This window comes from Anastrepha obliqua, chromosome 2 (assembly GCF_027943255.1).
Source record: "Anastrepha obliqua isolate idAnaObli1 chromosome 2, idAnaObli1_1.0, whole genome shotgun sequence".
NCBI classification, from domain to species: Eukaryota; Metazoa; Arthropoda; class Insecta; order Diptera; family Tephritidae; genus Anastrepha; species Anastrepha obliqua.
The window spans coordinates 29,729,839-29,755,330 of NC_072893.1; the positions used below are offsets into that span (position 1 = coordinate 29,729,839).

The 25,492-nt window shown below is 38.2% G+C and overlaps 2 protein-coding genes across 2 annotated transcripts in view; one reads left to right on the plus strand and one right to left on the minus strand.

Moving 5' to 3' along the window:
- LOC129237689 (NIF3-like protein 1) overlaps window positions 1-25,492 on the minus strand; it is a 49,694-nt gene that overhangs the window by 3,419 nt on the left and 20,783 nt on the right. The gene's annotated exons all lie outside the window — the stretch shown is intronic.
- On the plus strand, window positions 13,976-16,614 carry LOC129236859 (sodium-dependent organic anion transporter). The gene is made up of 2 exons (XM_054871131.1): window positions 13,976-15,022; window positions 15,098-16,614. The coding sequence occupies exons 1-2, from the start codon at window positions 13,976-13,978 to the stop codon at window positions 15,461-15,463; spliced, it is 1,413 nt and encodes a 470-aa protein (XP_054727106.1). The 3' UTR covers window positions 15,464-16,614.

Here is a 25,492-nt window from a genome sequence, read left to right on the forward strand (position 1 = left end):
ACAGGGTGTGTCAAAAAGTATGGTTATTAGTAGGATTATTATATAATCTCAGATTTTAGGAGAGAAATTTTGTGTGGGAAATCTCGCTTTTTAAGGTAAGCATGAAAAAGTAGATCATCTATTTATATGTGAACTTATTATTACATTAACATTTCATATACAATGACCCCACGGTACTCCGTTCATGAAGACGTAATTTTTAGGCGAGTACATTATTTAATCTATTGCAATTAACTAAATAATTCGGATAAAAATATATTTACTTACTTCTGCTTATGGTAACTCGATCGTTCTAATATATTTGAATATTTCTAAATTAATAGCTAATCTCAAGTGCGTCCATACAAGGTGATGCCAGTAGAACAACTTTTGTTTTTTCCTTGCGATGTGATAGTTTGAATGTCAAAGTGATCTGCTTTTTGAAGTGAAATTTCTTAGGCGTCGATGGACGAGCGAGAATGGAGAGTAAAATTTCAAGGCCATGCGATGTTTTGGGCATTTTCTTTCCGCGAGGGAGAAAAAAGATATAACGTAGAGGAAAAGGAGAGAGAGAGCTATATCTTATATATAGGGTTGGCCATATTAAACTGACCCATTGAGTAACCCTATAACTTTTTACTGTAATTTCAGATCAGCTAATGACATACCGCGTTGGAAGCGTCAGTCGAAGGAGATTTATACCATGAAACAGTACACCCCAATAGAACGCGCTGAAATTGTTCAGCTGTACATTCAAAATTCCTTCTCGATCGTAAAAACGCAACGTGCGTGGAGAAAAAAAAATAAAGTGAAAAGTGCGCCGTCAAAGAACGCAATCAAGCAAATGCACAAAAGATTTTTGTCTTCCGGCACTGTGGCTAATACCCGACGTCCAAATAAAAAGCGGCCAAGACGATCTAACGAAAATATCGCGGCCGTACGAGCCAGTATCGAGTCATCGCCGCGAACGTCAGGTAATCGTCGTTCTGCTCAGTTGGACATCCCTCGGACCACTCTACGACGTATCATTGGTTTGGATTTGGGGATATTCCCGTACAAAATACAACTAAATCAACAACTGTTGCCGGCCGACAAGCCTCGTCGCTTGGAATATGCCAATTTTGTCGTCCGAATGGCCCAAACTGATGAGGATTTTTGGCATCAAATCATTATGAGTGATGAGGCCCATTTCTCCTTGAACGGAACCGTAAATAAGCAAAATTGCCGTTTCTACGCCACTGAAAACCCTTAAATTATTGAAGAGGTACCTCTCCACGACCAAAAAGTTACAGTCTGGTGTGGCATTTGCGCTGATATGGTCATTGGGCCGTTCTTCTTTGAAAATGGTCAACACCAACCATTGACCGTCAATCAAGAGCGTTATCGGGCCATGATAACCGATTTTGTGATGCCGATTGTTCGTGAAAATGGTATGGAGCATTTCTGGTTTCAGCAAGATGGCGCACCACCACACACAGCACGAGCCACCGTCAACTTATTGAAGACTTTGTTCCCTGGCCGTTTGATATCAAAAAGCGGCGATTTTGACTGGCCGCCACGATCACCGGATTTGACGCCACCGGACTTTTTTCTTTGGGGCTATTTGAAATCTAAGGTTTACGTCAACAAGCCAAAGACACTAGGCGCACTTAAGGCCAATATCCGACGGGAAATAGCCGCCATATCGGCCGAGACGCTGGCCAAAACTATGGAAAATGCCGAAAAACGGGCACATTACGCTATACGAGCTAAGGGCGACCACTTGCGCGATATCATATTCAAAAAGTGATGTAAACGAATCTCCTTGAACTAAATTAAATGTTTTTCACAATGAAACACAAAAAAATGTTTCTTTTTCCATATTTTTTTAATAATCACATGGGTCAGTTTAATATGGCCAACCCTGTATATCTTAGATAAACTTAAGGCTATTTTTCCTGAGTTTTTCCTTGTGGTTGCTAATTTCTAGTGAGAAACAACACTGCCTACTTTTTGGCGCTTGTCTGTTGGTGCAAACTTGTAGGAAATATATTTTTGGTGCCTACTTTTTGGCGTTATATTTCCTTGGTGCCTACTCTTTGGGGCGTTTTTTAGTCCCAATTTTTTGGCGTTTTTTATTTTGGTATCTACATTTTCGCGCTTATTTCCGTTTCCTGGCTAGTGCTTGTGCGTACTATAAAGTGCTATCCATTCCGGCGTCGGATTTTTTGGATTGCCTTGCGGTAATTTGTGCCGTTGCTGCGGTCCTGGAATCGCTGCGTTTGTGCGGGTGATAAACGCTCGGAGTAGTGTGGGTTGTTGCCACGGTTTGTGTCCGGCATTTACCTACACCGGTCGACCCTTCTCCGTTTTCTGTAAATTTTGTCTATTTGTATTCTCTGCAAATGTTGTGATTTTATTTAGTTATATATTCTTTCTCTCTCTCTCATTCTCTCTCGGGTCTCTCCCTCTTTCTTTGTCTGCCTTGAAAGTTTCACTCCTGTTATGAGCACTACGCTACACGCACTTTTTTATTTATCTGTTTACATTTTGATTGAGATTTTAATATTCAGACCAGCAAATTGCAAAAGAAAATATGTTCATGTATACTTTGTTTTTGCCCCTTTGCTATCACCCTGTCTGGATTTGCTTTGGCTAAACTGTTACACTTTTTTAAAGCAGATTAGTGCGATAAATTCAAGAATGTAGATAATAAATGGTTGTGCAATCGCGTGATTCGTTTGATTTATTTAAAAAAATGTTGATTCGTTTCTAAAAATATTGTACTATAAAAAAACATTCAATATTTTTCAATGGCTTCTTATTTTGCTTGAATGAGTAAGCTTTCCTTAATTGTGGAATATACCGTAGCTTCATTCAAATGACTATTGCGGGTGGCTCTGTAGTAGCCCACCCTGTAAACGTAATTTTTCAAGATTTTCTTGAGCGTTTTTGGTTCTATCTCATGAATGATTAGGACGTTATTTGATTAGATTAGTTTAGATTATCCGCATAACACCATCCGTACACGAGAACAAAAACAAAAAAAAAATACTACTGGGGTCTAATCGCTATGACCTCCCTAAGGCGGCGATAGAACGATCACCGGCTATAGTGCCCAAAAGATTGATTGCTTGATGAGCTGTGTGGCACGGTGCATTGTTCTGCTAAAACTTGTCCAAAATCATTTTGTAAATTTTAGGTCATAAAAAGTCGGTAATTATGGCATCTTAACCGGAAGGGTGTTTGAAAAAATTAGGTATAAAAAAAAGAAAAACTAATAAAGTCACTATTCCAAATCGGCGTCAACCTGTTATAGCAAACTTACAGCACGCGAAATAAGGGATAAAACGCTAAGGCTATGGCAAGACCACTGGATTAACGAAACACGCGGCAGATGGACGGCTAGGCCTTTAAAAAACATCGCCATATGGAGCAGCGGAGTCAATTTTCGGCGAAGTCAATTTGTACACAACCATAAAGCATAATGGACACGGAGATCCACAGAAATATCCGTTCAAAATAGGGAAAAGCGAACAGCCCACGTGCGTATGCGGAGAGGCCACCGAAGAGGACGCTGAACACACATTCTTCCAATACTTGCGTTGGGAACAAGAACGCCGAACGCTGGAGAATGCAGTCGGTCACATAACCACTGAAAATGTAATCGACAAGATGCTAAGTAGCGAGGAAACGTGGGAGATCATCAGTGGTTTCGCGGAAAAAATTCTCCGTATAACAAAAACGGGACCTGGACGCAGGCACATATGTATAGACGTTTGTAATGAGGAAGATGAAACGCCACTCTGAAGTAATGCGAAATGGGCGATGGTTACAAACGAGGAAGAGTTTTTTAGTCCCCGAGCAAACCATTTAGGCGACAGCAGCTTTGATAGTAAACGTTTTTCCAAAACAGGTGTTATTTTAAATTGGATTGCGCTATCGATAGATGATTAACGATATTTTATGGCCGGAATTGGATGGTATTGATCTGGACAACGTTACTTTCAACAAGACGGCGCTGCGTGCCACACAAGCAACGAAACCATTGATCTTTTACGGGAAAAATTTCCGGACCGTGTTATCTCTCGAAGAGGCCACCGAGATCTTGTGATTTAACACCTTGTGACTTTTTTCTTTGGCGCCACGTGAAAGAGAAGGTCTACGCCAACACCCAGGGTCGATTCAAGACCTCAAAGATGGAAATCGTGAGGATATCGAGGACATAGGGCAGCCACTTTGCAATTCGGTTATGGAAAATTTTATGAAAAGGATATTGTTCTGTAAGCGTGGTCGTCGTGGTCATTTGCCTGATGTTATTTTCCACTATTAACGTCATACCTTCCTCTTTATAATGAAATAAACATCCGATTATTTATATTAAAAAATAGCATTTTTCTTTGAATATCAAAATAACACCTCTTATTGGAAAACCCTTTATATTAGGCATTTTAAACCCACTCATCCGCAAACAAACCTGTTGTAGCCTAGACAGATGGTGGTGTTAGCCGGGATCAACGACTTAACGGGGTCTTCTGGTCTCGAGGCCCTGAAATGAAGGGTTTTTTTGGGGATTGATTGTGACAAATCCTGTGAATATTTAAAAAAAAAATTTTTTTTATTTTAAAGGTACATGTCTTGGCTTTTAAAAAATGGTTTTGACTTTGAAAAAAATTAACACCCGCGACCTTGAAATGGCGCTGAAGACGTCCACCTCCAAACGAAACAGGTCTCCATTTTGGTCACGGTTTTTCCACCTGGGTAATCAGAAAGCAAAAATTAGATATGCGTTGTCTTCAGAGTTGCCCTGGTTAAGTTTTCCCGTGACAGATTTTTTTTTTTTAATTTTTTTCAAAAGTTATGCAACAATTTGCAAAAAAAATTTTTTTTGCTCATTTTTTGAACTTTAAAAGGTTATAAAAATGGAATGAAAAAAAATTTCAAAAATCGTACACGGGGAAACTTAGCGGTAAGTTTTCCGAACCTTTTAAGACCAAAACCATTGAAATCGGAGTATAACTACTATGAAAAGTGTGACCAAAATGCTTAAAAAACACGATTTTCGGGGAAACGCGTTTAAAGATAAAATTTATGATAAAACGGCCGGAGGAGGGTACACTTCGGTGCCCAGAAAAATGTGAAAAAATGCGATTTTCAAAAAATCCTTTCTGTGGCGTATTCTCGCATACACATACAACAAAATTATGCAAAAAAAAAAAAATCGATTTTTTTTTCGCTGGAGACCAGAAGACCCCCTTAATTCGGAATTATCTCAGGAAATTAAGTGCAACTAATTTGGATTAACATCTTGACTTAATTCTCATAATTTAAACGGATTAGGCGAAGTTTGGATAACAATATTGCCGAAAAATGATAGTTAATACCTTTTATAAATGGAAAATAATGAAACTTTTAAGGAGACGAACAGGAAAGGCTGGATGAAATGCTAGTTTACACTAAAATGTTACAATTACATTAATTGTTTTGACATTTTGCAGCAGAAATTGCAGTTTACAATTTTTTTAAGTAATAAAAATAATTATTTCTTAGTATAAAGGCACGCTTAGGAGCTGGACTGAGAGTAGGGGACCCGCTATAAATCCCGCAAAAACTGAAATAATTCTCTTCACCAGGAAACATAGGCTTTCTATAATCTCCCCGCTGGTTTTCAAGGGTGTGGAGATTCCTTTAGAGAATGTCAAGTGATTAGGATTCATATTAGATAGGAGCCTCACATGGAAACCTAATATTGAGAAAAGAGTAAAAAAGGCCAACGTTGCATTATATACTTGCAAAAGAGCGGTCGGTATTAAATGGGGGTTAACACCTCGCGGCACTCATTGGCTATATACCTCGGTAGTTAGACTAATTTTAATATATACTCTAAAGGCGAGTTACGCTAAAATCATGAGTAAGGTCCTAAGAACAGCTCTTTTATGCATCTCTGGTGCTTTAAGGACTACCCCAAACAAAGCGCTGGAAGTGCTTATCAATTTGTCTGCACTAAATCTCGTAGGGAAAAACGTGGCCACCGCCTCGGCGCTTAGACTCAAAAGTATGGCTCTATGGAAAGAACGACGGTTTAGCGACGCGTGTATTTTGCACACTCTGAACAGTCACAAACAAGAAATAGACTATTCGACTCCTAGACTTACCTTCGACAAGCTCTTCAAGACAAGTATACCGTCAAGAAGGGAGTGGCAGACACCAAGGCCATGGAGAAGGGGGGAATTAAATTTGTATACAGATGGTTCCAAGCTACACGATAAAGTTGGCTATGGAGTATTTTCGAAAGAATTAGGACTGGAATTATCCGTTCGACTACCAGACTACTGCAGCGTCTATCAGGCAGAGGTTCTAGCCATACAAGAAGTGGTTACATATCTAAATATGCATGCCGTAACAAAAACGACTATAAATATATTCTCGGATAGCCAAGCGGTCATTAAATCAATGAATTCGGCTATACTAAGATCAAAGGTTGCACAGGAATGCCGAGCAGCCCTAAATGATACTAGCGTCGTATTCAAGGTCAGCTTTATTTAGGTTCCGGGACACAGAGATATTGAGGAAAACTGTAGAGCTGATGAGCTAGCCAGAGAACGTACTGCTCTTCAACTGTTCCGTGATAAAAGTACCATTGGAATACCTTTAGCCACGAGTAAATTAATAATAAAAAACAGCATTACCCAAGAGGCCAATAGGTCATGGGAAGAAGAAGATATATGCGTAACAGCCAGGCTACTATGGCCGCAAATAAACAAGAAAAGGACAAAGGAATTGCTTAGCCTCCCAAGAGAAGATATCTCAAAGGTCGAGGCTTGTGTCACCGTCCACTGGCTATTTGGCAGGCATTCCTTGAGACTAGGAGTATTCTCCCATGAATATTGTAGAAGCTGTACAGATGAGGAGGAGGAAGAAGCAGTAGAGCACTTCCTTTGCAATTGTCCAGCCTTAGCTAAAATCAGAGCAGGTTGTCTAGGTAAACACTTTTTTAACTCTCTTACAGAACTGTCGGGCGTGGGGTTGGCATCAATACTACGCTTCATAAGAGCAACGAAATGGTTCCACGAAGGAAGATAAACGAGGTTCCCGTGTAGCACAGTGGTATCACAACGGACCTGTGAGGTCTAAGTGAGTTGGTCATACGGACCGATTACCACTATAACCTAACCTAACCGAGTATCAAGGCAACTAATACCCGTATTTGTTGTCTGCAATGTCTAATCACGATAAACGCCGACGTCTGTCTAGTTTATTGCTCTCCCATATGCACATATATTTCTCCTCTACATGCCCTATGATCAGAAAGTACCGGGAATGCTTAATTTAAACGAACCGCGCACGTGGGAACCGGTCCATATTTTTTATCTTATGTTGGTAGGACTGTAAAACACACATCTGACATTTTTTAGCGCCATCGGATCATTTGAGAGATGCTGTACGTCACAAACGGCCGGAAATGTGGATTTTGCATGACGATAGTGCGCCATCGCACCAAGCCCAAATTGTGTTGGATTATTTGAGCAAACACCAAGTAAATACCATCGTGCAAGCACCTTATTCAATCAAGATCAAAGAGAATGCGACGAAGAAACTGCAGGCCTTCGTCGGCCAACCAGGGGTGCATGGAGGACTGGGTTAAACGTGGGCACATGTGTGTTGCTTGAAGGAGATAAAACAAATTGGCCTGAAATTTAACTCTGTTTTGTTTTATTTAAACATTCCCGGTACTTTCTGATCATAGGGTATATGTATTGCTATCTTTAGCTGTTTGTCGTCGTCAAATACCACTTTTACTTTTTATTCTTAATGTAGGTCAAGATGTGTCAACATATGTCTCGCTAAAATTTACTTCCGAAAAAGTTTGGGCAACACCGCACTCGCTTTGGTAGTAAGTTTTCAAACGGTGTTCAGGTGTAAAGTAATCCATTTCGCAATTTGGAGGTATAACACTGAGCAAATGCTACTTTTTTAAACACGAAACACTTAGCTGTCAGTGTCAAAACGACATGTACTCCTTTAAGACACATTAATCTCCATCACAGCAGTGAGAATTCTCAAACATCGTTTCAAGGAGCAACGCAATACGAGCGTTTAAGCATTTCGAGTTGATGGCTCATGCCATATTTTTACTTCTACAAAATAAAGAGAGATTAACTTTTTATATCAACAATGAGTCAATACCTAAAAGTTGCACGTTTTGCAGGTACAAACTTCAATCGAAGAGGAAAAATTTCTACGAAAAATGACTGAAACGCATACAAATGCGCATTACTCTTTATCTAAGATATACTTCAAAACACAATATATCAATATGAGAAGCCATTCTAAAAATCACCAAGTAGATCTAAATATGTGGTAGACCTCGTAACATGAATAAAATTAATCACAGTAAACAGAAATCTGTACGCAGTCATTTAGACAATTTTTACTGAAAAAATACTGCAATAAATTATTTGAAAATTAATCTCTTAATTTATCGCACGTATGAGTTTTTATATTTCAATTGAAAATAAATAGTAAGTTTGTCATGGATTAATTTAATTTTCATTTTAAATACACATATAGATACCAGTGTATACAGTATGTACGCATGCATATCAGCACAGGGTGTTTCTTTACGAACACCAAAAGCACTGTAATTAATTTTATATCGGTCACTATTTCTGTTTAATCTTGGGCTGACACTAGATAATGCTCTGAAGGCAATTGAAAATACGTATTAGATTAAAAAAAGCGAACAATTGTTTGTGCAAGCTGAGGGTCCAGGTAATTATAAAGACAATTCACTTTTAAGTAACCATCGTATACATCGTTACACATTGAAAATCGGGTATAGCCTTCTACTCCTCAAATCTATGTTCGGTAAAAAATGGGGATGTACAACGCAGTAGTTTTGCCAATTTTAACGTATGGATGCATAGTTTGGTGGGAAGCTCTTCGGAAGCGCTATAATAACACTAAACTGGAAAGGATTGCATGCATTGGCATCACCGGAGCGTGTAAAACTTGCCCCAGTGCTGCCCTGAATGTCCTTTTGCCCTTACCTCCTATTGACTCTCCCTGTCATTTCTATTGCAGTTCAAAGTACAATTAGGTTAAAGGAGATTGGTCTCTGGAGGCAATGTCTCAAGGGACATGGTAGCATTTTCGGGCAGTTAACACCGTATTTCTCCGAACTTCGAACAGATATCTCTATCCGCAAACTAGAGTTTGAGGTTCGTGCTAGGGCAATCTTTCCAAACAGGCAGGATTGGATCGAGGGGGAAATCTGCACCGAAGCTTGCACCTCTGTCTTCCCTCGGTTCCAAGATGGAATCGGGAGTCGGAGCAGGGGCTTTCTCTAAATCAGCCAATTTATCTATCTTCTTTAAACTGCTGAACACTGCTAGTGTTTTTCAAGCAGAAGTCTTTGCGATCCTGCAGCCATGCAAAATTCTTAGGCAACATGGGAGCGCGGGAGATATTAACATTTTCTCCAATAGTCAAGCCGCGATTAAGGCTCTGACGACGCCATGGTGCAGAACGAAATTAGTAAACTCATGTAAGGAGGAGATCAAATCTCTTGGGTGTGCAGGTAACATTTCTCTGATCTCGGTTCCAGGACATAGGATCATAGAAATGAAATGAAATTGCTGATGAGCTTGCCAGGAAGGCGACCTCCTACCCGGTCATCGGCATCCCCCTGACAGTTGTTAAAGGGAAACTGCACAAATTATGTCTCAGGAAAAGCGCAGAAAAGATGGACCTCCATTTCTTCATGTGCTAATTCGAAAACCCTTTGGCCCCAATACGATATACGAAGGACTCAGAAAGTCCTTTGGACTCCTCCATTCAATTTCCAAACTCGTAGCTGTGTTTACCGGTCACTGAGCGATCGGCACACATGCGGAAAAGCTAGGGTTACATTTAACCCCGATTGCAGAAGCTGTGGGGACCTTTTAGAGAAAGAGACTGTAGACCACTTTCTCTGCAACTTTATATTTTATAAAAAAAATCTAAGACTTGAATATGTTTTTTAAAACAAAAAAATGTGATTATCCGGAGTATCTAACTCTGACAAGTTTCTTGCAAGCGTTCAACAAAAATCTCCCAATATACGAGTTCTCCTCTTACTCGGGTATGGTTTTCCATGCTGGAAATATCCTGATGGAACCTTTCTTCATGTCGTGAGCTTTGTTGGCATATTACAATAAAAGGCTTGTCTTCGAACGTATGTAGTTCTTCTAACAGATCTTTGTACTTACTCGCTTTGTGGTTGCCCATGGGTTTCCGATAACCATGCCACCTTGATCAAAAAGTTCTCAGAACAACCGCCAAGCGTTCAACTGATTTCAGTTCTGTTGTTTATCTGTGATTAACATTCCCACTAAAATTGTCTCGCCAATGCTCGACATTTGTAAAAGTTATGCCTTGTTTAGTAAATCTACCTCAGCACGTGTTTTCGATTTTAAAAATGGATTTTGCAACAACGAGTTCGTACTAAATTTATCGTTAAAAATGGATTCAATGGTGCGTAAACTTTGAAATGTTGGGAAACTGTTTCGGTAATGATTCTCTAAAGAAAATAGTCCTTTACAAGTGGCAGAAGAGATCGTGAGCCCATCGAGGATAACGAACGCAGTGACAACATGGAAAACTGATAAAATATCAGTAAAGTGAAAGAAAATTTTATCAATAACCCTAAATTAACCATCAGAAAGCTGGCAGAGGACTTAAACATTGCATTGGATCCGTTCAGGGCATTATGGTATTTGATTCGGGTTTGCGCCGTGTTACCGGAAAGTTGGTCCCAAAGAATTTGAATTTCTTGAAAAAAAGGCTCCGCATTGATATCGTCGAAGACATGATTTCCAAAGCTAAAAACGATCCAAAATTCAGCAAACGCATCATTACTGAAGACGAGACCTGGGTTTATGAGTACGACACCCAATCGCAAGCATGAAAACGTTCATTAATTTTTGACTAAGAACGAAACGAATACCATTCAACAATCATAGAATTCACCTGACGTGGCTCCCTGCGATTTTCTTCTGTTTGATCGAGTCAAAAAATCACTACGGGGAACGAATTTTAACAACTGAAAGGCAGTAATGGAAAAATCGAAGGCGCATTGCAGTTGATGGGACTACTTTGAAGACGATAATATCACTTTTGAGAGATTTTATTTTAGTATAGCTTTCAGTAGACACTTTATTTTTGCGACTGAAATCAATGGAACCAAGCAATGTATGATCGATCTTTGCTATATTTTCGAGCACAGAAATTATAAACATGAAAGAAATCGAAAGGTGAATTTAATTTCAATATAATTTCGGAAGCAATTAGATGACGCATTTAACATAATACAACAAAAAGTGACTTTTTCGATGAAATAATGTTAAATTAAGAGAATGACTACCATAAATATTACGGCTTTCTTCTACAGAAACTAGATTATATTTCTTTAAAAAAGACACCCTATATAATTAAGTCTTGCATGCTTGTGTCGATACATACCTACATACATACATTTGATGAAATTTACAGCTGTAGTACTTAGAGAAGTACAGGTGGATGCAATCAGTTGGTCAGAGCCTCAGACGTTTACCCACATGTCTGCACATAGACGTCCGCCAATGGGCGATAAGAATGTGGGAATGGGTTATGGAGTAATAGCAAGAATTGAAACAATTTGATTTTATACTCGGGCGTCCTATTCACTAGGGTGTTATCGCTCATTTTCAGGTAAATAAACGTACAAATCTGCAAAAACTTGATTTTATTCTATGATCATCTAAAAATTGACAGAATTAGATTGAACTTTCATTTTACGCAATATTTGAAACTAAGGCGAATCTATTAAAGGTGGTGTTGGTAAATCAGCTGATTTGTTTTTTTTTCTTTCGGTGTGTCCATGTGGCTGTCAGCACAGAATGAAACAAGGCGAATTCATTTTTTGTTTTCTACTTCGCCAATATTTTGCCGAGACAATCAAACGTACAAAACATTGTTGTTGGTCTAGTGCCACCACCTTGATTTGAAACAATCTGAAGATTATAAATATGATCCTGATATGAATATGACATTTCAGAATTTCCTGAATTGGATATAATTTTTGGGGAAAGTGCTTAAACAACAAAACAAACAAAGTAACAACAACAGCAGTAGCAGAAACCGCAACAATAATAATATTCTAGTAATAATAATAATATCCTCGGAAATCTATTCTTAAAATATGTTGAGGTCTGGATTTTCCTACGCTTTTATGCCGTTTCTGAATGGCAGATCTTTTTTAGAGGGATTTTTTCATTTCAAATATGCTCGTATGCTGCTATTGTCTACAAATAACATTTTGATTTTTTGTGTCCGGGGTATGGAGCAAAATTATAAGTGAGACACTCTTTTTCTTTTTTTTGACATTCACAAAACAATGAGTTTGACAGGCTCTTACGGGCGATGGCGTGAGTGCTTGGTCTATTTACTTGGTGGGGTTGCTATGCCAAATCATAATTTTTATAGTAACTTTAAAATCAATGGCATATCGACTAAAAAAAAATAAAATCTTTATAGTAAACAAATTGACAAATAACAAATAGTTTTAAAATATTAATAATGCTAAATTTTTACGACACTTTTCAGACTTTTTGAAACGATTTTCTATAAAATTTAATCATATTTTATGCAACCATGTTACAGAAAAGAGCGTTTTGGAATCAGGTGATTTCAGCTGTGGGCATTATTTGACGACCAGCTGAGATTGTTTTAACTTATGGATCTGTACAATGACCGCATGATGGGAAGAATAATGAGATGTCGCCTATCGTGGCACCGTTACTCCGTTGCTCTCAACAAATTTGACAATGAGTGACATCGCATTACCACCAGTATGGCCAGATTACCATTTTCGTAACTTGATTTAGAATTTTTTTTGTTATTTAGTCTCGAAGTTTTAGTTCTTTCTTCATGATATTTTTCTAGCCTGTCAAATCTCTCTCTCGCTACTGCAGTGTTGCCTAGCTTTGGATTAAAAACGCACTAAAATGCCCATTTAAAGAAAATAAAATACCAAATTTTTATTGAAATACTTAAAGAACTTTGTATGCGTGATAAATTGTCTTCAAAATGTGCGATTTTTTAAATAAATGTGTTATGGCTATGTATAATTTAATTTATGAGTTTTTTGTTAAGAGAACAACTTTTTCTATATTTGAGGTTATGTAACAAGATAGGTACTCTTTTTGTAAAAATGTCGTTATGATTTCTTTAGTATTTTCTGGTATTTTGTTGCTTATTTTTACTATGAATATATCTCTTGATGCCCTATGTCCCCGGATTGAGGACCGGAAGAAACGATTACACACCACTATAGTTTTAATTCGCATTCAGTAAATTTAAAATGTGTAAAAGGTTTCCAATGTTAAGAAGAGTTGAGAGAAGAACATTTAATATTCTAAAATAACCTTAAAAGAAACAAAAAAATAAATTTACACTTTCAAAATATCCAATTTTATAAGAACCAATAAATTTTCATTAACAAGAAAATCTTCTCAGAGTAACCTTTTTTAACATTCTTTTGTTTAATAATAATTTTTTTTTAACTTACAATTTTGGTAGCTTTAAATTAAAAAAAGAAACGAGCACCAAACTTAAAAATTTTTGCATTTCGGGTATAAAAAAGCACTAAAATTTTGGGAATAGCAAATGGTTGGCAACACTGCACAATTAAGCTAATGTGACGTCACGCACTCTCTGATGAGCGCAATCTTGTTACTATCATGCTCGCAATGACCGTGGGTTAATTGCATTATCCGCGAATTCCACAGCCATCGTGGGGTACTAATACCCGTAGAAACTCCCCTTGCCGAAACACATACGCCTATAGACATAAAGGAACATATAAGTATGTATGTACTATATGCAAGCATATTCATAAAAAAGTTCAATGGGATTTGATATTTCATAGACTGATAAGGGTAAACTACGATTCGTCTACGATGATTGAAATGAGAAGTCATTAATAAGTGAAAACAGCATGAATCAAGTCGCTACTGTAAACCGTCCGTGGAAGATATTTATTTTACTTCTTTGTTTGGCAAAATCGTTCGAAACAGTTCAAGGACAATATGGGCAAGTCGCTGGCGCATGGAATATTAGTTATGAAGGCGGTGCCACCGAACAACAGTTAACCATTTCAGATGAGATGCAGTATGTCAACATAACAATTTCCAATGTGGATTTGAGTGCGGGAATCGAATTTCACTTCGAAATCCATGCGGATAATCCAAAATTGGTGTTGGTGGAAAAACGTGTGGAATTGAATGAATTACAGGGTAGTCCGGCATCATGGCAGGGTGCAGTGCCCGTGCAGACACGCCGTTTTGGTTTCACATATCTCTATGTGACACTACACCCAAACACTACCGGTGCCATTGTGGAACGTTCACCAACGGATCTGACGCTTAGTGTTGCGCGCAAAGAGCGTTTGGATGAGAAAATTTTCAGTTATACGGCAGCGTCGCTGTTGCTGTTGATGTTCCTCAACTTGGGTGGCGTTCTTGATTTGCAACGTTTGAAGGAGATTTTCTTGCGACCAGTAGCCGTATTAATCGGTTTTTGCACCAGTTATCTTTTAATGCCTGCCCTCGCATTGGCTCTCGGTTTTTGTTTTCTGCCCACACAGCCAGATCTACACTTGGCACTTTTCTTCACAGCACTCTCGCCCAGCGGTGGTTTGGCCAATATTTGTTGCCTTTTTCTCAAAGGAAATGTGAATCTTTCCATTGCCACGACTACCATCAACAGTCTAATGTCATTGGTTATGTTCCCGTTATGGATACTTATTTTGACACAGTGCATATTCATAAACACTGAATTGGATGTGCCATTTGCGGATCTCGCTATCAGTGCTGCGGCGCTTATCTCCGCAATCGCATTGGGAATTGTACTGCGACTTTTATTACCGAAAACTACAAACTTGATTTTTCGATTTCTAAAACCATTCTGTGCATGCCTCAGTTTGGCTCTTATCGGTATGACAATTGGCATAAATGCGTTTGCATTCAAAGAGCTGACTATTTGGGTGAGTAATCCATCCTTTTCTTGTTTACTTGTAAGCTATTTTTTTAGTAAATAACTTGTTTTCATATTTTTATAGATTTTTTTGGCCGCAGTCTTCCTGCCTATCATTGGCTACTTGCTTGCGTTCGGAATATCAAAACTACTACGCTGTTCAGCAACGGACTCACTGACGATTTCTATTGAAACAAGTGTTTTGAATATGACAGTGCCAATCGTATTGTTGCAACACAGTTTCGACGAAGTGCGGTCTGACCTGACGCTTATAGTGCCAATCACGGCGGCGCTCCTCTCGCTGGTCATGATGCTAGCGATTTATGGAATTCGCCGCATTTTCGGTTTAAATAAGGCGGTGGAAGAGGATACTTTGAATTCCAAGGTAGAATTAATAGAATACTTGGAAGTTGAGGACAATAACGGTCGAGTAACAACTCTCAAATTCTGAAACTTCATGAAAGACTACCAAAATTTATGCTACAGATTTTATTAGAGCTGTGGATTTTGTTATAAAATAATTTTATAAGCCGACCAATAGATTACAGACCGAAAATCGATTTTTAGCTCGCTTGTATAAAAAGGGGGAAATACCAAAGATAATGTGAAAAGGATTTGGTTTGCGTTATTGTGCAGTTTTATAAATATGGAATCAATGCGCATTCATTAGAGATGGCGTCACTAGACCAACAACAATGTTCTGCACGTTTGATTGGCAAAGCAAAGTATTGCGAAACTAGAAAATAAATAATGAATTCGTCTTGTTCCATGCTGAACTGACAGCCACATGGACACGGCGAAAGATAAAAACAAATCAGCTGATTTACAAACACCACCTTTAACAGATTCGCTTTGTATGGAATATAAGAACTGATTTGTCAAATTGGTCACAGCTAAAATCACCTGAATTTCATAAATTTTACAGTCGCGCTGTCATAAATCTATCAAAATGAGGCGCGATAACAGTCAGAGAAAAGTTGAAGAGTGCAGAATTATTATAAATCGCTTTTAAAGCAATTGCTAAAAACCTGGAGATATTGGCGTAAAAAGCGAAAAATGGTTTAATATTAAAAAAAATTTTTTTTTAAGTCTGTGAGTTAAAATTTCGGTTTGGTCTTCAATTTATTGGATATTCCTATTAGATTAATCCATAGAATTATTTTATATGCCATGCAAATTAACTCCCTTTGATTTATGTCAGCCAGTAGTAAAAATATAAATCTTCTAAAATAGACTAGACTACTAAAATAGACAACTCAGACGTTTGTGACTGTTTGAAATGACCACAAAATATGGCAGATTTGACTCAGCTATATGGGGCTAGCGGCTTTCTAGGCTTATGCTATTTTTATTGTACAAGTACACAGGTACTGATACAGTTATTTTGACGGGTCTGGCGTATGTTAGTTCGTATGGCACTTTTCACTGTAAAATATATCGCCATAAAAATAGGCTGGGTTGTCTCAAAACGGGTTGATCGAAATTCTATTGTATATTTTAATAAGAATTCATTTGTAATATTTATAAAACTTTTATATGCATTTAAATAGTTGTAAGACGACACGACATAAAACGATTTTTAAAGTAATGACAGTCAACAAAAAGACTTCTATGTGCACTATTAAGAATGATGTACAAATGCTTAGAATAAAAAATCAAATAAAACTTATGCACTGTAACACATTTTTGGTTCCAACAAAAAACAGATAATTTATTAAATACAAAAGATTATACAAGTTTTGAAAAAAAAAAAAAATTTTAACAGGTGTAACAGGTGTCCAATCGAATTATGCTATTGGGCATTTATTTAATTCACTGAGTACACTGAAATTCTCAACCGAATAGTGAAATTATTACTTGAAAACGCATTCAATTCAACCCCCTGGCCCCCGAAAGCTTCAAGATTGCTAAAGTTTACATTTTAACCCTTTGCATTCGAGGCCTTTTCGGCGCGGATTAACCACCAACGTAAAACGTTTATATTTTAATATTTAAGGTATCGTTACGAAGATATTTTCTTAAACATTAGTCCTTGGAATTTTTATTTGTTTGATATTTCACATGCCGAGATGCATGCCCATTAGGCCGGGTCGATTTGTGGGGAGGCAAAAAAATCGCCCATTGCTCTGTTCAAATCATATTCTAGGGATCAAAATAAGAAACTTTGCCGAAGGAACCATACCTCTAAAACGAATTCTATTGTCCCCCCATTTGGGTCGAACTTTTTAGTTTCCTTTCTCATGTAAAAGCCAAAAATGGTGATATTTTGCAATGATTGTATGGGGAACGCCCCAGGGGAGTTCCAGGGGGTGTGCCACTGGCATGGGTGGATCGGCCATCCAAAGTTAGTGGGGGTCGGTCATACATTTGGACTCGATTGGAGCACTCTAAATGGGTCAAAGTGGGATTTTTCGTTCGACCCAAATTGGGGACATCAGAATTCGTTTTAGAGGTATGGTTCCTTCGGCAAAGTTTCTTATTTTGAACCCTAGAATACGATTTTCACAGAGCAATGAGCAATTTTTAAATCGACCCGCCCTAATGCCCATTGAATTTCCGCACCAAACAAAGTGGTGAATGAGAGTCACCTCTGTATTGCATTGGCATCACTGGAGCTTGTAGAACTGGCCCCTGTGCTGCCTTGACTCGACTTTTACGTTGTTGTTGTTGTAGCAGCAAAAACATTCCCCATACATGTACGGGTAATGCTGCTGGAGTGACAGTCCTCGGCCGGATATATAGTACATCCGGGTCGAATGTCGTGAGAACGAACTTTTTACGACTTCAGTCGCTGCTCAAAGTGCAATCACCTTAAAGGAGGCTGGCCTCTGAAGGCAATCCCTCAAGGGGCATGGTAGCATTTTTGGGCAGTTAATATCGTATTTGTCTGATCTTCGGACAGATTTTTCTATCCGCAAACTGGAGTTTGAGGTTCATACCAGGATAATCTTTCCAAGTAGACAGGATTGGAACGAGGGCAATATCTGCACCGAACCTAGTACGTCATTGACCGGTCCAAAATGAAATCGGGAATCGGAGCAGGGATTTTCTCTAAATCAGCCAATTTATCAATTTCCTTAAAACTGAAGGCAGAAGTCTTTGCGATCCTGCAGGCATGTAAAATGCTTAGGAAAGAGGGGAACATATTAACATTTTTTCCTATAGTCAAGTTGCGATCAAGGCTCTGATGACGGCCGGGTGCAGATCCAAACTAGTCAACTCCTACAAGGAGGAGATCAAATGCCTTGGGAGTGTATGAGACATCTTTCTGATCTGGGTTCCCCGACATATGAACATAGAGGGATGTGAAATTGCTGATGAGCTTGCCAGGAAGGGAACTGAATTGGTCTCAGAGACCTTCCTCCCGGTTATCGGCATCCCCCTGACTGTTGTTAAAGGGGAATCGCACGACTTATATCTCAGGAAAGCGCAGAAAAGACGGAGCTCCACTTCTTCATGTGCTATTTCGAAAGCCCGTTGGTGCCAAAACAATAGGCGTAGAACTCAGAAATTCCTGGGGTTCCAGGTCATTCCATTTCCAAACTCGTAGCTGTGGTTTACCATTTAACTTCTATTGTAAAAGCTGTGATGAGCTTTCAGAGAAGGATACTCTTGACCACGTTCTCTGTAAATGTCCGGGTTTCGCAGCTAGACGATTAAGGTCACTGGGTACTCCTTTTTTCGATAACTTGGGGCAGTGCGCCAACCTTAATCCCATCAATATTCTCCATTACATCAACAGTTTTGGCTGGCGAATATGGGTTGGTTTAATCAGCCTTCCAGGCGGAACCGGCAGCACCCCAGTCATCCATGTGAGATATATAATATTTTGAGTGCCGGCACTCAATAAATAAAACAAGCATTAATCTGGCAATCTTTTTATTAATTTTACAATTGGCCGTTTCAAAAATTGGCCCCCATTCCCCCAAAGCTAAACAAAATTAGAGCTACTTAATGGGAAGTGTTTAATAGTTTGCATTAATTAAGAGATAACAGCTAGTAATTGACGTACACTTGAGATATGGAGGAAATTGTACTTCTTCGCGGAGGCGAAGTGCGAAGAGCAATAATTCCGAGTGAGTAGGACGCAAGAACCATCAAAATATGAATGAGATTGTGCAAATAAGTACATATACAACGGCCTAAGGCTACACTAAAAACTATGGTGTATTCTTTTCTGACAATAATCTTGCATTTATTTTGCCCTGCGCCGGAGCTCTTAAGTTTTCATTTTTCATTCCTAAACTGTTGCACTCTGACTAGGCGAATGTGTGGCCTTCTCTACCCTCTATAAAAGTGAGGGTAATCGGTGTTTAGCCTGTCCATAAGTTTGTCAAAATGGTAGGTATCATATCAGGCAAATTATGAAAAATCAACACGAATTTTGAGCCACTTTAAACTGGCACTAGGTTAGGTTGATGTGGTTGGCTGAAAGCCATCACATAGACCTATTGGTCCTTAGTGATACCAGATGGAACTTGACCTTTATGTTTCCTTGTTATAGACTTCTTGTAATAATCCTGCGTCTTTTGCGAATCTACGTAAGCTCTGAAGCTCTAACCCCGAGAGACATTCTAACCTCTCATATTGTAGAGATCCTAAACATTTCATACGGGTTCTAGCTAATGCAGGGCAAGAACATAGGTGTTCAAGAGTTTCCCTCTCTTCTAGTTCATTGCAAAATCTGCAGCTATCACTGTTAGCAATTCCCATCTTGTATGCGTGTGCCGCTAACAAATTGTGCCCTGTTAGTATACCTCCGATAGTTCTGCTGTCGTTTCTAGACAGGGCTAGTACGAATCTGGCGTATTTGTCTGCACTCTGTGTACACATGATTTTCGCGGTTTTACAAGTGGCTAGACTATTCCATCTCCTGTCTATCCGTGTTTTCATGACCGCAGCGATGCCAATGAATACCTTATTTAAAGGTTTCAGTATGTCGTTTTCTTGATGAAATTGTACAATATGTAAACAGCGCTTTTGGCAATCTCATCTACAATTTCGTTTCCTGCAATGCCCTTATGTCCGGGTACCCAATAGATGTGTAACCGTCTGTCTGCGGCTAGTCTCTCTATGGCTTCCCTGGTCCTAAGGACGTTTTTATATGAAATTTCATATGAGTTTATTGCCTTTATTGCCGCTTGACTGTCAACGTACATATATATTTATGTTTGAGTGGTCCTTTATTATACCAAAATTCTATAGTTTAACTAAAAGATGTTTGCTCCTTCAGATCTTTCTAAGCTCTCGGCAATAGCATTTTTTGATTTGCTTCGTTTAAAAGAATTCCAAGCTTGAGTATTGAATTTGACAAATTTGACTTAGTAAGCCACTGGATAAATAAAATTGCTACATTTGGAATGAGGACAAACCGTTTTACTCTTGATACCCCATTGCATCCCAAAAAATGCATTCTAGAGTTAAGTTTGTAGGTTGGAGGCTGCAGGAGCCCATACTTTTTAAAATATGGAGCCAACGTTACCGTGAATAATAACAATAATCACAAAGCTTACCCTCCTCACGGCAAACCGATACGAGGGGCTTAGTCCGCGTTATGAATGGATCTTTTTTCTTGGCGTTGTGTTATAAAAGACAATGAGACAACTGGGCAATAATTTATTTGATGGAAAAGAATGGAGACATAATATACTTTGGCAATCGTCAATCATCTATTGAAAGATTATATTATGCTTCACCTTTTTCGGGGGAGCTTTTTCCAGAAATGCGCCTGGCAACGGCCGTCTCTCTCACATGCCCTAAACTTATTGCCTTTTGGACTACTTTTTGTTGGCGTAAGTCTACTGCTGTATTCCGGTAAGCGAGCTACGATTGACAATGCGGTTGAAGTCAAGGTATCCATATGATTGAAATTATTTATAATAGATGCGTGACTACTATTCGGAAGGGCATAGGTTCGAAGCCACGGGCACGAAACCCCAATTGATAGAAAACATTTTTTCTAATGGAGGTCGCTCCTCGGCAGTTAATGGCAAACCTCCGCTTGTATTTCTGCCATGAAAAAGCTCCGCATACTCGTAAAAACCATCTGCCGTTCGGTGAATGACTAAAACTGGAGGCCCCTCCAAACAATAAAGACTTATGCCACAACTATGAGGAGAAGCTCGACCAAACACCCAAAAAAAGGGTGAAAGTGAATGAAGGGCAATATTGGTCGTGTTATTGATGTTTTTAACTGTAAAACACAAACACCGTTTTCATGTGAGAAAACATGGAATAGCTCGATGGGATTTGTTACGCTATTTTTATGTAACGAAGCTAGGGTACAAGTATACTACAGTGAAACAAATAACATTTTTAATATAAAATAAGTTAATTTTGGAAATTTATAAACGAGGCCCGGACACAATGCAAGTTTGCTAAAATATAGTTGCATTGGCGCAAAGTGCATTTTCATGTGAAAATAATTGAGTACCCGCATGTTAACTATGAAAGATAAGTCGGCATTTGCTTAAAAATTACTGCTGCCCGAATCTCCAGCCTATCCCAAAAGTGTTCATATGGACAACTAGAAATGCCAATCTGAGCCGTAATTGTAGATACCGGGATTTCGGAAAACTGTAATGCAATCCCGAAGCGACGGTATTGAGAAGAATTTTAATGAAAGCAAAGTTTTTTATGAAGTTAGAAGGTTTTTTAGCATATTTATTGTAAATAATAAAAATGGGGTTCGAACATTATTTTGTTGAAAATGAATGATAAATAAATTTATTTAGTTCAAAACAACACAAACAAACAATTAAGCTAGAACTACACGTTTTTAGAAAAATGCAAATATATCAAATATTCCAAATTTATTTGAGAAAAACTCAAATTTATTTCAGAAAAACGCAAATATATTTGAAATTTCCAACTGTTTTTCAGAAAAATCCAAATTTACGAGGCGTGTTTTTAAATTACGCCGCAGCAGCGCTGCGGTCGCCGTTTAGCGCATGCGCGTCGCGTAGCTACATCTGTTGGGAAGCCACAGACGCCATTAGGGAACCCTCCGATCGAGTCTACATCTGTTTGCGTGATTTTAAAATGCCTCCACCTATTGAGAATCCCGCCGACTGTGAAGTGCGTGCTGTAATACGGGTAATGGTGAAAACATCAAGAGTGATGGAATGGTGCGGAAATGGGTTAGGATCTTTAAATATGGTTGTACAAACATTCATGATGAAGAACGAAGATGTTTTTGAAAAAAAAAATTTTTTTTCCTTGTTTACTACTCTTGGGAGCATAGGGCCTCGGCAAGACTTGTCTTGCGTTGGCTTCGTTTATCTGTTTGATTTCTGACAGGGTGTGTGATTAGCCTGCCGCTATCAGTCCTAACTAGTGGGGATGCCTACCTCTCGTTGCTTAGGAACAACGCTTTCTTACTGCTTGGAGCGCCATCTGTGTGTCACAATTTTCTGGCAGAAGGATCCCACAAGATGGTTGAGGACTTCGCGTGGTGTGTCTGCGCTATTACCGCGGCTGCCCGCTTCCTCTTGCTGGCGCCACTGATGCAATGTGTAACCGTGTGTTTTTCTTTGTTTTTTACTTGTTTAGCAGCCACAATACAAAAAATGTGCTGACTAAAGTGCGGGAGTAAGGGTGGAAAGGATTAGTTTTTGGGTTTGAGGAATGAGATTTTTTTTTTGTTTTGAAAATTTCGGCATCCCGAGATCCCGGGATACACACCCCTAATGCTCTGCTATTACTCGTATTAGTTGCAATAGTCGCGTGGATAATGTTTTGAATGAATATTTTAAAAGTGGGCGCGATAATGATCGTTTTACAACAAACCACACAACACAAAGTGTCATACAATTGTTCGATTGTTCGATTCAAAGTGTCATTTAATTGTTGCTAATGACAATGGCATAAATGTATTTCCTTGAATTTAGAGTATTCAAATGAGAATAACTAAAGGAAAGCAAACGAATTAAAATATTAAACTATTTTTCTGCGAAGCAATCAATTTTACATTTATACATACACACATATACAGGGTGGTCCATATTGTGGGTTTTTAATCCAGTGTTATTTCGACAGTGAAATCTTGGCAGAAAGTCAGTGTCATACCTCAGCGGAAGGAAATGTAGGTAAATATTTCAAATTTATTTCCAAAGACAAGGTTATTTGGAGCGGTGGCATTATTGGCACATTTTTTTTTCTAAATGCTGCTGCTGGAAGCCATTTCGGTAAACAGTGAGTACTACAGAGGTATAATAAGCAGTTTATTGTGGGCAGAAATGGAAAACGATCTTTGGCGCGCCACATAGTCGATGTACTATCGATCTTTTGTGCGCCAAGTACGCTTATCGTGTTATCAGCCGTTTAGGTGAAGTCAAGCCTTGTAATTTGATGCAGTTAGACTTTACCGATATTATGTGAAAAATACATTAACGATTCAGATTTTAAAGGTGAATATCGAACAAGCCATTTGTGAGATAAGGCCAGAAACGCTCACCAACCTCTTGGAAAACTTGCTTAATAGGATGCGCTACTGCGAAGTAAGTAGAGGCAGCCGCATGAATGAAGTCGGGTTTCATAAATAATGGGAATGTTTATTATTCCGAATGAAACTATAGAAAAGAAAAAAATTTGTTGTTATAATTTTTTTGAATTATTAAAAAGAAACTACTATACTGACCACCCTGTATACGTAAGCACAAAAAAGTCACTAGCGTTTGTTTACATCTCACAATTTATCGGGTATTAAAAGTTAGTAAAGCTTTTCAATATACTTTTATTTACATACATACGAGGGGAATGATTAAAGTTCGAATGCTCAATAGGAAAAATTGGAATTCCCAATTTCGAATTGCCCAACGGAATGTGCTTTATAAAAACTACCCAGCTTAAATTTAAGATCGATTTCTCAATGTGCAGATAAGTGCTATGCGAGACCAAGAAAGAATATAGAATGTTATGGGTCATTATTTTGATGAAATTGCCAAGTTGTCCTATTAAGGCCCAGTTTTTCGACACTTGGACTTAAATTTTCTTTAAGAATGTCGCGATAAGCATGTGTTTATCTATTGTCTCATCTATGAGTATGATCTTTCCGACACCAGATGTCGCGAAACACCCCCAAACCATCACATTTCCTAGACCGTGTTTAACTGTTTTGAGCAGGTTGTTCTCTTGAAGCTCTTCATTTGGCTTTCGCCAAATCTTTTGTGCTCCATCTGACCCAAATAAATTGAATTTTGATTCATCACTAAATATGGGGGTGTTCCAAAAAGCGTCGGGCCTATTATTTAAATGCTGTTTCGCTAATTCTAGCCTCTTTTTCTTATTTTCCTTCGAAATGAAGGGTTTGCGTCGAGGAACTCGGCCATGATACCCAGTCTTATATAGGGTATTCTGAACAGTTTGTGGATTGAAACGGATTTTAAATGAATTTTGCAGGGTCTCGCACGAATTGACAGGCGGCCAGATCTGCTCTCTGGAGCTATTTTGCCAGTATGCCATAAGCTAACATAAAAAATGTGCCAATACCTTTTTGATGTGAATTTGTGCCTTATTTTACCTTTCAACGTTGAGCTTGTAAACCTTTGTTCAAATACGCAATAAATAAATACATTTAGAAAATACCGTTTTCTATTTTTTATACTTCTATTAGAAGAAAAGCTATAGCACTGAGAACTTTCATTTCTTTGTCATTTCGTTTGTTTAAAGTATCCTTTAGAAGTTTAGTTTTCGTTTGTCGTCAAGTGATCTAGTTTTTTGCTATCTTTTTCTTAACATTCTCTTTTCGATCATTTTTTTCTTAATAGAAATGTCAGTTGCTGCTGTATTTGGTCTATTTGCTTGCTTTGGTGCCGAACTGGCCCCTGCTTTTAGGACTACGTCGTTGAAGTGGATAATGGCACGTTCCGTTGCTAACTAAAATTAACATTTTGTATTACAAATTTTTAGGATTTTTAAAGCAACTTTCATCAGTCTCCCTTTGGCATAGTAGTATTTTGCACAAACGCATTGATATTTAAATTTCAAATATTCCGAGAATAAACTGAATTTTAATTTAGCTATTCTACGCTGTACTGACAACACTTTTTTCTGCTTACTACATAAGTATAAGTACATACATACCAATAAAGTCGAACGAGCTTTTCATTCATTATCGTAGGTGCAGGCACTTTTTAGAAAAGAAAAAAATACTAATCGTTGCCTTGCTTATCTGGAGACCAACTATGTACAATTGTGTACACATAATTAAGTCACTTTATCTTTTTAAAATATTTTTCATGCTAAATTTGTTTCGTTAATTTTTTATAAAAATATATCTTACTGTACAACAAAAATCTTGGAAGTCAAATAGAAAATTCACAAAAATTTATGAAAGACTTCCGAGCCTGCCCTTTATATGGAAAAAAAGCTTAAGATAGTATGCAAAAAAAATTGTAAAGTGACTTCAAACTTTCATTTTACTATACAAGGTGGCGCAAAGTTAATCATCCAATTTGGAATAACTCTTTTACTAAAGTCA

Excerpts from the sequence above, each read along its gene's own strand:
- LOC129236859 (XM_054871131.1), top strand. The coding sequence starts at position 13,976 with ATGAATCAAGTCGCTACTGTAAACCGTCCGTGGAAGATATTTATTTTA. Across the intron at positions 15,023-15,097 it reads TCAAAGAGCTGACTATTTGG|ATTTTTTTGGCCGCAGTCTT; the intron begins GTGAGTAATCCA and ends ATATTTTTATAG.